This window comes from Pleurodeles waltl, chromosome 4_1, assembly GCF_031143425.1.
Source record: "Pleurodeles waltl isolate 20211129_DDA chromosome 4_1, aPleWal1.hap1.20221129, whole genome shotgun sequence".
Lineage (NCBI taxonomy): Eukaryota > Metazoa > Chordata > Amphibia > Caudata > Salamandridae > Pleurodeles > Pleurodeles waltl.
In genome coordinates this window covers 419308055-419325742 of record NC_090442.1, presented here as the reverse complement: position 1 = coordinate 419325742, position 17688 = coordinate 419308055, and the positions used below count along the sequence as shown (strand labels likewise).

General features: G+C 46.9%; 1 protein-coding gene across 1 annotated transcript in view; it reads left to right on the top strand.

Annotated features, from left to right (window-relative positions):
• The window catches only part of NUDT5 (nudix hydrolase 5), a 180456-nt gene that overhangs the window by 88991 nt on the left and 73777 nt on the right, over positions 1-17688 (top strand). Inside the window, exons 7-9 of the mRNA XM_069228666.1 lie at positions 1439-1540; positions 7735-7743; positions 7863-7916. Coding sequence (XP_069084767.1) covers positions 1439-1540; positions 7735-7743; positions 7863-7916 — 165 coding nt within the window. The remainder of the gene's footprint in view (positions 1-1438; positions 1541-7734; positions 7744-7862; positions 7917-17688) is intronic.

Here is a 17688-nt window from a genome sequence, read left to right as displayed (position 1 = left end):
CTAACCTTCTGCATTGGTTGTACCAGGGAAGATTTTGTGGACGATCAACTCGGTGTTGGATACACTGGGATCAAGTAGGGCAAAACAGTGCAGAAAAGGACCATTTCTCACTGGATCGTTCTCTTTGCTAATTGTACTGGAGCAGCATTTTGAAGGCTTGCAGGCTTATACCACCAGAGCTAGGACTACTACCAGTGCATTAGCATACCGAGTTACTATTCAGGACATTTGCCAGGCTGATGCATTGGTATTAATTCAATTCATACGTTAATGAAGCACTACTGTGTGGACAGCCAGGTCTGACGAGAGGGGTAGTTTGTCCACCAGGACTTTTTGTTTTGAGTCCACTCACAGACCCACCTACTGGGAGGCATTGCTTTGGTATCTATTCAAAAGGTAAGGAATCTGTGGGTGGAAGTGTCTATCAGAAGAACAAGTTAAATACCTTTGGTAATGCTCTTTCTGGTGGATACTTTATCTAGCCTGAAATTCATCAGAATCCCTCCCACCTCCCCATTTTGGGAACTGAAATCTTTTCCACCTAGTAATGTCTGGAGTCTAGAGATTTGCACACTTGCCAAAGCCAGCCTGCTGTTGGACTCTACGTCTGGAGGTGTGGACAGGCTAGACAGCAACTAACGCCTGCATGCATGAGTGACACACATGCAGCTGTGCGCAGGACTTAAAAAGTGGAACAACATTGCTGTGGAGCCACACAACACTACCTTTCTTCAAGCAGGTGTATTGCTGAAAAGTTTCTGGATTCTATCCGACAGCTGGGGAATATTCAAAAGGTGAGTTATTTACAGTATCCAGCAAAAAGAGACTTACGGAGCGTAAGTAAGTTGTTAATCAGATTCGGAGTGGTGTAAACCAGTACTTAAGATGGCTTCTACTTCAAAACAGGGACTCCAGTATGAAAATAAGATAATAGTTTTGGTCCCTGATAAAAATGTGGTGATTCAGTAGAAATAAAGTTGGTAGAGTTTCCATGGTAGAACCAAGACTTTATTATTCATGGAAATAGAGGTGGCGTAATCACTGTTGGAAGGTTTGACGTGATCTTGATATTGTTGACCAATATCTTTATTCATAGAGATGCTAGTGGCTGTGCCATGCATCCTGATTACGATTTTCTGGTACTGGGGAAGAACCAGATTATGAAAATGGTTTGCATTGCTAGGGGATCAAGATGTTCTTTTTGTTTACAGCCCCTATCTCTTTCCTGTTCCTTTATCTTTTGATCCATGAGTGCGGAAATAGCCTTTCGTCTAGTGCTGTATGCGGAACTAGATAGTCACATGGGCATTACAAATTATATTTCTGTGAGCCTGACAGATTTGATTGATGTCTGGTATGAAGTTGTAGCTGGATGGGCAGTCAGTTTCAGTTCCCACTAAAACTTCATTGAAATGTCATCTGTTTTCTTTCTTCACAGTGGTCTGTCTAGATCCTGGCTTGTCAAACTGTGCAACCTATATAGTAACCGTAACCATTAACGGAGATGATGCTGCCAATATCAAACCGAAGACTAGGCTTGGTGAGTATGCATGAATTACTTACATAATTCCTTTTCATACTGGTATATTGTGAGTTTCATTCTTTTTATGACTGTATTATGATTACTATTATATTGCACTTATAGAGTGCACTGTGATCAAAAACTGGTATCCTGGCGCTAACACAAGCCATCTCAGCATGGGGAAAACACAGTAAAAGCACCTAAAGTCAATATTTTGGGAAAAGCTAAGTTTTCAGGGCTTTCCTCAATTTAAGTTAATCTGTATGTGTTCTCCGGGTGGCAGGGAGCTTGTTCCATAGCTGGGCGGCAGCAACAGAAAATGCTCTGCCTCGTTGTCTAGTTTTACTTAACCTGTGTACCTGCGCAAGGTTGGCAGTGGCAGATCTCAGGTGCCTCTTGGGAACATATAGAATAAATCTACGCTGCCATAGTAACTGTCTTGACCCCTGCAAAGCTTGAAATACAATGCACAGAGACTGAAAATGAATCCTCGTGATCCAGCGAAGTTTCCTCAAAGCTTAGGAGGCAGAGGTTATTCTAGGCAAATTCAGCGTTAGTTTTGCAGCAGCTGGCTGCACTCTTTGAAGTTTCTTTTTAAAAAAATAAATAAATCAGGAGCTCCAAGGAGGATGGCATTGCAGTAATCAAGCCGACTAAGTATGCCGCGACGTGCAATTAGAGATTTGGTGTGATGCCACAACACTGAAAATAGTTTCCTGAGGTCACAAAGTTCCACAGAGCATACACCAGTCACATTGTTCACATGTTTTTCCAGTAAGAGCTGAACATAAGACAGCCTCCAGGTTGAGCACAGCTTCCAAAGAGTAAATTTCCACTTACGTTGGGAGAGGCCAAAGATCTTGGGGTAGTGGCAGCTGAATCTTATTAGCTGAGCAATAAAACTCCATATTCAATGGCATGTTTTGACTGTAGATACACATGCTTTGCATAATCCTGCCATCTAGTGTTGGGTTCAGAGAGTTGCTACTTGTTTTTGTTAGAGAAGCATTTGCGAGTCAACGGATCGAGTGTCTCCTCCTTCTTGGTGATGCTGAGCATGGGCATCGTGTTCTTTGTTGGATTGTGTTCTCTCTGCCGTTGAGTTCGGATGTGTTTTAGACACTCCGTATCTCACTTGCTCCAGTTCGAGATTCTCTTTCCGTCTTTCCTCTACATCGACATAATTGTATTTCCAATTATGTTTTTCCATTCTACACTCAATCTTCTCAGTCCATCTGAATCGAACTTCCACCATGCGCCCTTCAGGGTGGACCTAGCCCGGCCTTGGGCGTACCTCCACGTGGCATAGAAGAACATGATACCGTGATGGAACGAACGCTGTTTTGATTCTGCCCCATGTGCCATGCCAAGTTTCCACACACTGATCACCACCAGGTCTGTAATCTCTGCCTCTCCCCAGATTACCACAAGACTACCTGAGACATGTTACAATCATTTAGATCCAAATAGACCCTTCGGGACCAAGAGGTTTGCAGGCTGGAAATGGTGCACTCATTCCCAAGAGCAGACCCCTGATATTTTTGAGGAAGAATGTGCATAGGAGGAGCCAGAGCAGGAGGCTTTCTCGATTCAGGACTCCAACCTTCGAACCAGAGGTTCAGCAAGCTGTACTTAATATGCCTTTTTGATACAGAGCACCTCTTTGATCTCCAAGCTGACTCCGCCCCTGACAAACTGAAAAAAGGATACAGACACCGTAAAGGCTATGGGAGCCCTACAGTCCCAAGCACACACAGTGTTTTCGCCACCCATTGTACAGGGGTTGTTACAGGTCAACCACAACATCTGACCAATCTGCCTCACAACACATTAAGCCTCATTCTCCTATTCCAGAGTCCCTTTTAGAGGAAACAATTCTAGAGGGAGGGAAAAGGCCACCACCACCTGTGGCTCATCCTTGTCTGCTAAACACGGACTGCCTCCAACTCCTCATTCCACTCTGGAAGGGGGCCACCTCCAACTTTATCACACTCAATGGAACATATAACATCGGACCTTTGGGTCCTCCATTATCAAATATGGTTATTGTCTGAAGATAACCTCAACATCTCCAAACATTCCACCTCACAGATGCACACTCAATAGAACACCTTGCTTTCATGAGGGACGAGGTCCAATCTTTACTTTTGAAAGGGGCAATAGAGCCAGTTCCTATTTAATACCAAGGAACAGGGGTATACTCCCTCTACTGCCTCATTCCCAAAAGAGACATGACACTCAAAGCTTTAAACCAGTACATCCTGTCAGAACATTTTCATATGGTCACTCTCCAGGAATTCATCCCACTTCAACATGGCTGTTTCATAACTGCCCTAAACCTGAAGGACACTACGTCCACTTTCCCATTCACCTGCACACCACAAATACCTATGATTTGTGGTCGTGGAACAACATTATCAATTCATGGTTCTGCCTTTTGGGGGTCACAACCACTCCCAGAGTCCTCACCACGGACCTAGCCGTTGTCTCAGCATATCTCAGAAAAAAAGATGCTTGTTCCCACTTATCTAGGCGACTGGCTATTCAAAGCCAGCACCCTACACCAATGTCAATCTCACTCTCAAGTTAGGATTTATGGTCAATATCCTCAAATCACACCTAGAACCTCTAAGTTCAACCATGCCTAGGGGACATTCTCAACGCAGAATTGGGGTTGGCTTACCCTAACCCAACCCATATTTCCAACTTCAAGTATACAATCTCTGTTACGGGAGAATTGCACTTACACAGTCAGGACAGTTATGCGCCTCTTAGGTATGATAGCATCCTGTATTGCCATCATCAAGGGGTCGTGGCCGGCAGCCGATGAGGCTGCAAGCTTAACGCGGAGCTCCGGGGCTGGGATCGGGGCCCGGCCTTTAATATCACTGCATAAAGCTTACTGAACCTCCAGATGACCGCTGGAATTGATACCGGCTGGCAGCAGAGGAGACCGCGACTATGGGGATTCCACCCACGTAACAGTCGCTTTTAAGGGAAAACCAAATGGCCCCTGCATCTACCAGGGTGGTCGACTGAGAGAGGAACAGAGAGATGGGAGCCTGGAGCCTCCGTGGCGGCTGAGAGCGGAGCGTCGGGACCTGAGGGGCTCGAGGGAGGCGCCCGGTCCCCTGGGCGGATCGGAGAAGCCCGGTGAGTGTGGGATGCTTGGGTGGGGAGGGGTTGTGGACCCCCGCCCGGGCGCGGAGCGGGAGGTGGAGAGCGGCCGCCCGGAGGGCTGGGCATTCGAGCCAGCCGGCCCGCGAGTCCTCCGGGGTCAGTAAAACGCACCTGCTGGGGAGCGGGGGGCCCTCTCCTGTCCGCCGGTTGAACGCGCTCCCGGCTGGAGAACAGAGTGCTGCGAAGGGACGCCGCCTTGGGGATCGCGAGGTGGGGGACCTCCTGGTACCAGGGGCTCCGGCGGACCGGGGCCATGGAGACGCTCCCGATCCAGACCCCCCCTCTGACCTGACCCAGATATCCACCCCAGCAGGCCCCAGTACGGTGAACAGGGGGGGAGCGAACTAGTGGAGGAGGCTCCAAACCCTGGATTGTACATTTTTGGGCCCAGAGTACCGCTATCGCAAGAAGAAAGGCAAATTGCTCCCCCTGCCTACACGGCTGGCTGTTCTTCGTTGAAATCGGACATAACCTGCTGCGAAGAGCTCACCAACCTGCTAGGGCGAGGACAAACCAACAAACGGAGAATAAACACTGAAGAACCAGGGAAGCCCAAATGTGCAGTCTTGAGAACTGGGGTTGACCCGCAGGCGGGCCGTGAAAAATACGCAACCCTGGACTAAGAGGCACATGAACCGTGTGAACCTGCATCCGGGAGACGATACCGCAGCACCTGTGCGGTGCTGTTCTGAAGGAAAGTGGGCCATTGACGGTGCTCTGTGATCCGGGTGCCGCCTTCTCGCCCGGGTGTGTGACGGGGGACCCAGAGTGGGGTGGGAGAATTCCCCCCCCCCCTCCCCCCCCCCCCCCCCCCCCCCCCACACACACACACACCCAGTTTGAACCCTGGGAGAGGAGGAGACCCGGGGAGGACAAAAGGAATCAGCTGAGCGAAGCCAGGTGCCTCGGACCCCTCCAGTAATTGGGGCATACAACTCATCCCTCCCAATTACAGCACTTAATGAAACATGGTGACACCTAAAAAACGCGAAGATCACAGCCAAACGGAGGCTACAAATGCGAAACACCCCTCTCAACCCACTAACCTAGCCAGCACAGAACATGTGACTCCTCAAGAAACAACGCTGGACACGGTCCTCCTAGCCATTAAAGAATCCCGTGAAGCACTTGAAGAAAAAATTGACAAGCTGTCGTCGGACCTCTCATTGTTGCGAGATGACCACCGTAAACTGAAAGAGAGAGTGGGGACGAATGAAAAATCTCTTTCCACAGTTTCCCTTGCACAGCAAACAACAACTAAAGAAATAGCACATATCACCTCCCGAATTAAAACATTAGAAACTGGAGCAGAAGATGCAGAAAATCGTGCTCGCAGGAACAACATCAGACTTTTCGGGGTACCGGAAGGTTCGGAGTCCTCAGCAGACAGCATAGAATCCTTTTTGGAAAATTGGATTAGGAACACAGTGGCCTCTGAGGGCCTCTCTGCCTACTTTGCAATAGAGAGACCACATAGGATACCCAGTAAGGCACCACGGCTGGGAGCTAGAGCACGCCCTATCATTGCAAAACTGCTGCATTACAAAGATAGACTATATACTCTCACAATCACGGCAACTAGGCGAACCTCTATGTAATGACCAGCGGGTTATGATGTTCCCTGACTTCACAAAAGAAACCCAGGCACAAAGAGCCTCCTTTCTTGAACATAAACGTACGTTGCGAAGAAAATGGGATAAAATATGCAATGCTCTTCCCCGCCAAGCTCAGAATAGAATTTGAAGGGAAAACGCATTTCTTCTTATCGCCGCAGGCGGTAGGGGAGTGGCTGGAATCTCTGAACCTGTCCGCCTTGGCCCCTCCTCACAGATCCCCCAGCAAGCGCGGAAAGAAACACAGCAGATCCTCTAGAAGGGCAACGGAGGCCGCCCCCCCCCCCCCAAAACACCAATCCCTCGGGGAGATGCAGGATGCCGTCGTTGCGGCCGCTGCCATGAGCGGGGGAACCGGCCTTGACCCTCGGGCTTCGGGCAGTCTCTCGGACCTTGATTCTAGCTGCGGGGGCTCATCGATTATCTTCTCGGGACCGACTACTAGCTTACCCAAAATAACACCTGGAACCTCTGAAGAAATCATATGATCCTACGTTAAACAGTCTAAACTGTCCATGAGTACTTAAGCGAAAGTAAGTAAACCTGACTGTGATCCCGGGACAGCTACCGCCCCGGAAAATTGCTGAAAATTAGCATCAAAAGCAGATATTACTAAGAACAAATCATGAAGTGGCCGGGCCATGAGAGCGGCTCGGGCATGTGCTCTCGGCCCTGTTGCGCCACCCACCTATAGGATATTATAATAAGAATGTTCACGGTTTGGACGGGAAGAGTTTCAGCAGCCGGTCCTGGGGTTTGGGAGTTGGGACACCCGTTCATTCAGTTAGTTTTAGGGGAACATCGTGCACTGAGTCCAAGAGCGATATTAGATTCTCGATTCAGACACTCGATTAGTAGTTGCAACAGCAAATGCCCCTTAAGACCCTCCCATAATAATCCCCAACAACCATTAAATCTAAACTATGGCCTCAAAATATAAATGAACAACCTGGAATGTCAGGGGATTAAATAACATATCCAAGCGATATAAGGTGTATAACTACCTCAAACGGAGAGGGGCACACATAGCTATACTGCAAGAAACACACTTACTAGAACAGGAGGTTATAGCATTAAAGAAAAGATGGAGAGGCTAAATATTCGCAACCAACTATTCGGCATTTGCAAGAGTACATAAAACTACATAAAAATATTGCTACTATCTCAAACTAGAGTGCAAAGTCACTACACCATTAATTAACCAATGTATACAAGTCACCTAGCAGACACATTTGTTACCAAAATGTCTGAATGGATTTGAAACTTAAAGAATGTTTGTGACATGAGTTCCACTGGTTAACTAGGTGGTTCTAATCTCGATAGGACTTTTTACTACGTATATACTTTATTTGAAATTGTTACTGCACATCATTTGACTCACCCCTTTGTTAATGCAAGTGCATCTTTTTGTACTTTTAGAGGATGGAGGTATGTTCACTTAACATCACTGTACCTGGGGAAAAGCTAAGTATGGTTTTAATAATTTTCTTATTTGTAGCAACACTGTATTGGTTAACATTCTGAATGTATGTGTATTTTTGTTTTAGAATTCGTGGAAGTAATGTTGTTACCACGAAATGAATTACTAAAGAGAATTAAAGGTAAGAATGTTATCTGAAGGCAACCTCTGCTTAATGCATTTTATATTCCATACACGGGCCATTATGACATTTCTTGTCTCCTTTGTTAGAGACTGTAAAAATAAAGTACCCAGTTTTTCAAATTTATAAAAGGAGTGTTTGGCTTCATATGACAAGGCGGGAAATAAGAGGAGAAATGCAAATAGCAAAGCTAGAATACGTTACTTAAAACATGAAAATCAAAATAGTTCTTCAGAAAATATTTGTTGTTCTTTCATGACTAAGCTGAAGGTATGAAAGTGTCGCCAAATCTGCAAACAGTCCATTGCCAAACTGGGTTCACCTACACTATCAACTGAGAAATACTTGACAAACTCCACATATGACAGTAGCGTTGCTTTAGTCAGGTCAGATTAAAAAAATATTGTTCACTGTATTGATTTCTGTTTATCAATAACATTTATCCATCATCCATTCTTGTCTGGAATCTTTTGATCATACTACAACCTCTCAAATATTTTTTTTTAACTGAGTACTGCTACTATGGTACAGTAATTCAGCTGGATTCTTGCCACTAAGGCTGTAAAAATTCCAGCTCTCTGGAAGATCAGAAGCTCCCTAGAAAAAGAGGACTTCTAAAATACTAGAAACTGGAAATGCAGGAACAACAATTACGTTGTTAACGCAAGCCGAACCATGATTGCGTTGACGACTTCCTTTTTCTCTCCCTTAACCACGCATGTGCTGAACAACGCACATGCGTGGTTAAGGCAGAGAAAAAGGAAGAGTGCTTCGGGAGAGGACGCGGTCAGGTAAATGGGGCTGTGGCAGAGTTTTGGGGTAATTTTTAGGGGTGGATTAAGGACTTGGGGGTGGGAGGGGTCAGAGTAGTTTCGGTTTTTTAGGGCAGGGTGGAGGGATCGGACTAGTTCTGGTTTTTAGGGGTGGGGGATCGGGATACTTTGGTTTTTGGGGGTGAGGGACAGGGTAGTTTGGTTTCTGGGGTTGAGTTATCGGGGTAGTTTGGTTTTTGGGAGTGGGGTGGGGGGGATCGATGTGGTTTAGTTTTTGGGGGTAGGGTAGTTTGGTTTCTGGGGGAGCAGGGATCGGGGTAGTTTGGTTTGTGGGGTTGGGGGGATCGGTGTGGTTTATTTTTTGGGGGTGGGAGGATCAGGGTAGTTTTAAGGGCGGGATAGGGGCCCAGTTGTTTTTAGGGTGGGTGGGGGAGGTCGGGGAAGGGTTTAGGGCTCAGGGTGGGTGGGAGGTATCTGGGGTGGTTTCAGTATTGGGGGTGTGGTACCTCAGGGCCTTAGGGCAGATGGGGGGGTCGCATGCTAGAACCACGCTTGCCGTTCCCACACATGACTTTAATAGGCATGCTTTTACAACAAAAAATCATTGTAAAGGCATGTGTTGTAAAGGCATTTGTGGGAACAACGTGGTTGTTGTTCCGACCGCGTTGTTCACACATGCGTGGCTGCAGCATTCGTTGTTCCATCATACATTCCCTAAAAACTTGTTCTGCATCATACTTTCTAATTAGACTGTGTGATTAATATTCCATAAAGTTTCTGGTTTGCAGTTAGTTGTGCCATTTATTCATTTATGTTCGATGGCATATGTGGTTATAGATACACGTGCTTTCCATAAGTCGTGCATCTAGTGTTGGGTCCCGAGTGTTGCAAGTTGTTTTTGTTCGAAAAATCTTTTCGACTCACAGGATCGAGTGACTCCTCCTCTCAGTGGTACTGCACATGGGCATAGCGTCCTTTGTTAGATTGTTTTCTCTCTGGCATTGGGTGTTCCCCTCGCTCCGGTATTTCCTCAGCTTGGTCTATTCTGAACTGTTCTCTTCCATCTTTCTTTCAGCTACAGTACTATATTTCAATTGAAGTTTTCTATATATTTCCCGGTAGGTCTGAATTTCCACACCGGGAACCGGCTCACTGCCCTTCAGGGCATCTGCATCAGTCTCAGGCCTACTCCTCCATGTGGCGTAAAACTTTGCAGGGCTAATGAAACATACTCAATTTCGGTTCTGCCCTTGATGCCACTCTAAAATTCCCCACACTGGCCAACATCTGGTGTGTAATTTGTGTATCTGCAACAACAAACAGAGTTGAGATGCTTGTTGTTCCTTTCGATCCAAGATGATGCTTTGGGACCAAAGAACTCATTTGTTGGAGATGGCGTCCAAAACGACCTTTCAGTTATCTTTGGGGAAGAGCACGCTCGGGATGAGCCAGAACAGGAGGAGGCCTTCTCCATCGAAGAGTCAGACGTCCGATCTGACATTGAGATCCAACCAGTCACCGCTGCACAGCCAGCAAGTAGAATAATCCCTTCCCCCTCCCCAAACAAAGACTCTAAAAATTCCCAGAAACAGGTCGCCGGACTGCCACTGCCTGCGGGCCATAATCTGATCTGAATATCTCCTTCAGATGCCCCGCCTTCCAGCTCGGCACTGTAAACAGACAAGACCACGACGTCTTCATTATCGACCTTCGGCTTGGCAACATCACAACCACCTTCAGGCTCGAGCAGAGCCATCAAAAAAACACTTTGCCACCAAGCAAAAAAAAGCCTCCACAGCCCCTTCGGTGCTAACAGCTTCGACCCAACCAAAGACGTCGGTGGAACACAAGGCTTCAATAATTCTTCCAAAACAGCTTCACCAGGGGAGTCCATTTCAGAAATTATGGATGCTCGTTGGCACCGGCTCCATGTTAAAAAAAGGATATTGAATACCCCCCCCTATTCCAATCAAAAGGAAACTAACTTTTGAAGAGGCCTTGGGCACTGCTCCTCCCCGTAAGGGAGAGCCTCCGAAGGCTCAAGTTGGACCTCAGCCTTCTCCACCACATACTACAATGTCCGGCTGCACACTGACCCTGTTGAAGAGGATTTTCTCCTTGACGCCCTTACTCCCCATGCTAATTATATTTTAAAGAACCCGTAAGGCCTTGAGTTATCACCCCTAGGGTGGATATGAAATACAAAATGGCACATATAGACCCTCTATTTAGACGGGCTCAGATCCCTCCAGACTTAATGGTGGTCAGTACAGCATGAAAACTTGCTAATGGTCAGTCCACAGGGGATTCGCCCCCTCCTGACAAGATAAGCAAACAATTAGATGCAGTGTAACTGCACAAGCTGGCTGCCAATCATTGGTGTATTGCCGACTCACGGGTACTTTTGGCATGGTATGAAATGGAGGACCTCCTTCAATACCTCCCAGAGAAGCATCGCAAAAGGGCACAAGAGATAGTATCAGAGGTTCATACTATCTCCAGTAATTCCATTCGGTGTGCACCTTATGCTGCAGATACTGCAGCAAGTGGTATTAATACAAGTATAATACGCAGGCATGCTTGGCTTAGGTGTTCAGGCTTCAAACCAGAAATACAGCAGGCAGTCCTTAACATGCCATTTGATAGAGAGCACTTATTTGGCCAACAAGCGGATACCACAATAGAAAAACTTTTAAAAAAACAAAAAAAGACTGGAACAGCAAAAGCAATGGGGGAATTCCTCACCACCCACTATTCAAGGGAGGCTTAAAACCTTCCACCTCTCACAACAGACAAGGCTCCCTCTCCTACAACCGAGGTTCTTTTTAGGGGATCCGTTCAAACAACAAAGGCAGAAGGAAGGCATCCACCTCTAAGGATCTGCCTCCACAGTACACCAGTGATTACCTACACCTTCCACCACCTCACACTTCTTAAATAGGGGGGAAGGCTCAGAAACGTCTACTCACAATGGTCCGATATCACCACAGTCCAGTAGGTTCTCTCAATTATCCAACCCACTTACACTCCTCCAAACTTTGCCCCTCACAAATTCTCGCAGAAACGTCCTACTCTTCTCAAAGAAGAGGTGCAATCACTTCTTCTCAAATGGGCAGTAGAACCTGTCCCCTTGTCACAGCAAGAGTCAGGAATATACTCCCTATACTTCCTTCTACCAAAGAAGGACCGGTCACTCAGGGTAATTCTAGATCTCAGACCATTAAATGTCTACATTCTCTCAGAGCATTTCCATATGGTCACTCTGCAAGATACCATTCCACTGTTGCAGCAAGGCAACTTTATGACAGTTATTGATCTAAAGGAAGAGGGGAGACGAGCAACAGGGCAGTAACCAGTCCAACCAGCGGCCCCACCCTGCCTCAGGAACAATGAGGCTCTGAGCAAGCCCAGCAGGTTGAGGGAAGTGTGACAGCAAAGCTGCCCTCCTCCCCACAGGAGGAGTGGCAGAAACCCCCCCGGCAGCCACCCCAACCAAGCAGGAGAAGCTCCCTTCATTCCTTGGATCCATTCTGCACAGGAAAGAAAAATGAACAGATGGTATGCTGGCCCTGATGAAGTCCATGCGGATGAAACACGTCGGCTAGTGGCTGTTTTAAATGGAAAAGAATCATCAAGATAAAGCAATAAAAATTTATAAAATTTGAAGATGTTTGGATTAATGGAGTGCTTTGGATTTGAATACTGAAACAAGACAATGGGATGCCAATATATTATATGCACTAAATAAGGATAGTATTATGTGCTGAATCTTGTATGCAAATTGATCTAAAGGATGCTTACTTTCATATTGCCATTCACCCAGCAGTTAACGGTTTTACCTTTCAGGGTTACAACTGCTCCTAGGGTCCTCACAAAATGCTTAGCAGTAGTTTCTGCGTATCTTATACATCATCATATTCATGCTTTCCCTTGCTTGGACAATTGGCTCATCAGCGCTAGTATGTTACAGCACTGTCACACTCAGATCACAGTGGATCTCCTTCACACTCTGGGATTCACATTCAACTTTCTCAAATCCCATCTCCAACCTTTGCAGATACAGCCTTATCTAGGTACAGTGCTCAATGCCCAGATAGGGTTGGCATATCCAAGTAAAGCTCAAATTCAAACTCTCAATTTCCCAGTTACAGGAAGACTACGCTTACACAGTAAAGACAGTGATACAGCTATTCGGGATGATGGCATCTTACGTTGCCATCGTACCTCATGCTAGACTGCACATGCGTCCCCTACAGCAAAGTCAGTCTCATCAGTGGTCTCAGTCACACGGTCATCTCCAAGATCTAGTGTTGGACCGCCAGACGCACCACTCTCTGCAATGATGGAACCCCACCAACCTCTCCAAGGGGCAGCCCTTTCTGGACCCTGTGCCGCAGATCACTCGGACTACAGATGCATCACAGATAAGTGGGGCAGCGCACCGCAACAACCTCACAATACAAGGTCTATGGGATCCCATTCAACAAGTTTCACATATCCATTACCTGGTGCTTCAAGCAGTTTTCCTAGCAATGAAGGCTTTTCTTCCACAACTCTCCCACAAAGTGGCTTTAGTCCGTACAGACAAAATGACAACCATGTATTATCTGCAAAAACGGGGAGGGGGGAGGGGCATGTTCTCAGTTGTTCTATCTTGCTCAGACAATATAGAAACGGGCAATTCACCACCACATTCACTTAGTGGCAGAGTGTCTTCCATGCATGGACAACCAATTTGCAGACCTCCTCAGCAGGATGCATCAACAAGTCCACGAATGGGAACTCCACCCACAAGTCCTTCAACAGTGCTTTATTAGGTGGGGGGCACTCCAAATAGACCTCTTTGCCACAGCAGAAAATACAAAATGCAAAACCTTTGCACCCAGATACCCACATCCTCAGTCCAAGAGCAATGCTCTATGGATGAATTGGTCAGGGATATTTGTTTGCCTCTCCCTCTCATTCCGTATCTAGTTCGCAATTTGAGGCAAACCTCTCAACTATGATCCTTGTAGCTCCCACATGGGCACGACAAACTTGGTTCACAACACTTCTGGATCTGTCAGTAGTTCACACGAGAAGCTCCCCAACAGTCCGTACCTTCTCACTCAAAATCAAGGACAAATAAGGCATCCAGACCCCCAAATCTCTCAACCGTGCGATATGGCTCCTGAAGTCATAGTTTAATTAATTAAATCTACCGCCACAATACATGGACATTCTAAAAGAGGCACATAAACGTACAACCAGACCGTGTTTCTAGAAGAGTGTACCTTTTGGCATGGTTACACCCCCACTTTTGCCTGATATTGATGCTGACTTGACTGTGTGCTGGGATCCTGCTAACCAGGCTCCAACACTAGTGTTCTTTCCCAAAACTGTACCAGTGTTTCCACAAATGATCCATCCCTGGCACACAGTTAAGTCCCTTGTAAAAGATACCCATGGCACCAAGGGCTCTGTGGCCAGGGAGGGTCCCCAAGGGCTGCAGCATGTATTGTGTCACCCTAAGGGACCCCTCACGAAGCACATGCGCACTGCTATTGCAACATGTGTGTGTTGGTGGGGAGAAAGTCAGTCAACATGGCATTCCTCTCAGGGTGCCTTGCCCACAAACCACTGCCTGTGGCATAGGTAAGTCACCCCTCTAGCAGGCCTTACAGCCCTAAGGCAGGATGCACTCTACCAGGGTGAGGGCATAGCTGCATGAGCAATATGCCCCTACAATGTCTAAGTCCATTCTTAGACATTGTAAGTGCAGTGTGGCCATATTGAGTACATGGGCTAGGAGTTTCACTACAAACTCCACAGCTCCATGATGGCTTCAATCAAGTATGGTAAGTTTAGTATCAAACGTCTCCGCACAATAAACCCACACAGTGTTGGATTTATTGTAAAATGCACCCAGAGGGCAACTTAGAGATACCCCTGTACTATATACCCAACCCTTTAGTGCAGGACTGACCAGTCTGTGCCAGCCTGCCACTAACAGACATGTTTCTGACCTAATGGGGTGAGAGTCTTTGTGCTTTCTGAGGCCAGAAACAAAGCCTGCTCTGGGTTGAGGTGCTTCACACCTCCCTCCTGCAGGAACTGTAACACTTGGCGGTGAGCCTCAAAGGCTCAGGCCTCCTGTTACAGTGCCCCAGGGCACTACAGCTAGTGGAGGTGTCCGCCTGCCGGACAAGGCTACACTTTTGGCAGCAAGTCAGGCTGGATGGAAAATTAGGTAAAACAAGTATGAGTGACCACTCAAGCTAGGAACACCCCTGAGGTGTCCAGAGCTGAAGTGACCCCCCTCCCTGCAGAATCCTCCATCTTGGTTTGGAGGACAGGGACCAATACGGTTTGATCTTTGTCGCCTTCCCCAAAGGAAGTGGACACCAGAAGGGTGTAGTCACCCTCCTGGACAATACCCATTGGCTACTGCTCTCTGACCCCTGTAACTCCCCTAAATCCAGGATTTAAGGGCTCCCTTGAACCTAGTTCAGCACATTCCTGGCGACCTCAAGACCAGAAGCAAGGACTGCTAAGCCGTCCCCACCCCCTACTCCCAGCAGAGAAGACTACACCCACAACTGACTTGTCCCCAGCCCTACTGGCCTGTCTGCAGCTTCAGAAGCCCTACTACAAAATGGCGATACATTCTGCAGGACCAGCACCCCCTCCAAACCCCCAGAGGACTGTCTGCACACAATAGGACCAAGAACTCTTGAGGACAGCGGCTTTGTCCATAAGGAACTCTAACAAGAACTCCAGAACTGCCCCATATCCCTGAGTCCTGCCCACTCTGCACCCAAGGCCTGAGTCCAAGTAGCCCACTGGTCCGCAGCAGCTCCTCCCAAGCAATTCCGACCTAGTGTCCACCCTGGGTTGACCCCTCCTGGCCAACACTATGACATCTGTAGCCTAAATCCCCCCCCCCCCCCCTTCTCCCCCCCCAACTGTGAAACAACTGAGAGAGAACCGGATGAAGATTCCCAATGCTTCAAGGTACCCCTGCACCCGCAGCCCCCTGACTTTGGGGAATCCGACCACCTGTCTAGCAATGTTCAGCAGACAGCCCTCCTTGTCCAGCCTGTGGTTTTCTGGAAATAGGCCCCTTGACCCAGCCTGCAGCATCTTTGTGCCCCCCAGGGCCCCCCTATTGAAAAGCATTGGGAGCCTGATGCTGCGTTTACACCCTGCATCCGGCCACCCATGTGCCGCTGAGGGTGTATGTTTGGTGCTGACCTGTGCCGCAAACCTGTCCCCCCTCCTTCCCCCCCCCCCCCACCTCCCGGCCCTGGCGCAGTGCTCACCTAAACCACTCCGTTCTGCCCTTCGAAGCTGCGGGTACTTTCTTTTTTCTTTCTTTAATTTACTTTATTCGGTGCAAAAAGACCATAAAAGACATAAAATAAATAAATAACATACAGAATTTCCAGTCATAAAAATTTCTAAAAAACACTGTTAATACATTTTCCGAGCACCAAAAGCAGCATGTATAAAATTTAGCACAGCCTGGATTATGTCCATAGTTCCCAAATCATGTAAGTGGGAGTAAGCAAGTTGGCTAGTTCTAATACTATTAGACTGAAATAGCGGATGTAAAAACCTTTTTCTTGGAGTAGTGTATAAAGTGCAAAAAAGCATAAAATGTAATGTACTTTGAGTTGTCTTTCCATCGCAGCAACAGGGAAGGAGGATCTTAAACCAGGTACCAACAGCTGGGAATGCTACCAGATAATGTAGGGTATTTAGGCGTAGTCTTGTGAGTAAAAACCTTTGTCGCTCATGATTAATGATGGTCAAGTACAGCTTTGGTTGAAGTTGTTGTGTCTCTAATCTTGTCCGTTGGCTCATTAAGCAAGAGACCGGGTTCAAATCCTGATTTTTCTGGCAGAATATGTCTTTGACCTTCTTAATGTCATGTTTTGTTAAGGTATGTGGTTTAAGGAAAAAATCTCCTAGTCCTAATGATAGGAGAGAAAGGTAAACATATCTAAGCCAGGGTATATCTAGAAATCGTGACAGATGAAGGGAGTCCTGTATCACCTTTCTACATAGAAGCGTTTCAGGCTTAGTTCAGATTTTTATCCACAATATGAGAGGTTGAAGTTTTATATAGCTGGATATGTATCTTAGACCTACTTCTTTGTGACAGAACTTTATTGGTGTAGATTGGGGGACTGATAGTAGTCTTCTTAAAAATTTGTTTTCTATAATCTGGAGCCCTGTGCAGTCTGCATGCCCCCAGCTCCAAATGTTGCGACGGAGAGGCATTTAGAAGTGTAGACAGTCATCATTTCCTTAACAGGTTTATGTCGTAGTCTTCTTGCAAATCTAAAAACAGCTTCAATGTTTTTTTGGAATTGTATTGAGCGTGTATTAACTAAAAACTTCCAGTTAAAATCTACATCAATAGGGACCCCCAGGGCCCCCCTATTGAAAAGCATTGGGAGCCTGATGCTGCGTTTACACCCTGCATCCGGCCACCCAACACCCTGCATCCGGCCACCCATGTGCCGCTGAGGGTGTATGTTTGGTGCTGACCTGTGCCGCAACCTGCCCCCCCGCCCCTGGCGCAGTGCTCACCTAAACCACTCAGTTCTGCCCTTCGAAGCTGCGGGTACTTACCTGCTGGCCCTGTGTTGCTGGTGGTATATGTTTGGGGCCATCTTGAACCCCGACCAGAGGACATCCTAATACCCAGAGACTGGAACTGTAAGTTGAGTACTTACCACAAAACAACACTGATTGTTTTCCCCCCAGGACTGTGTTGAAAATTGCACTGTCAACTTTTGAAACCGAGAATTGCTACTTGCAAATTGTTTTCTTTACCAAATCTAAAAGTGGTGTTGATACACATGCTTGATACTTTCTTGCTAATGTACTTACCTGCAACAGGATCCTTTTGGTTCTAGAAATAAAGTAACAAAATATAGCTTTGCTATATAAAAACAATTGGCCTGGAGTTAGTCATTGAATGTGTGCCTTCATTTATTGCCTGTGCGTGT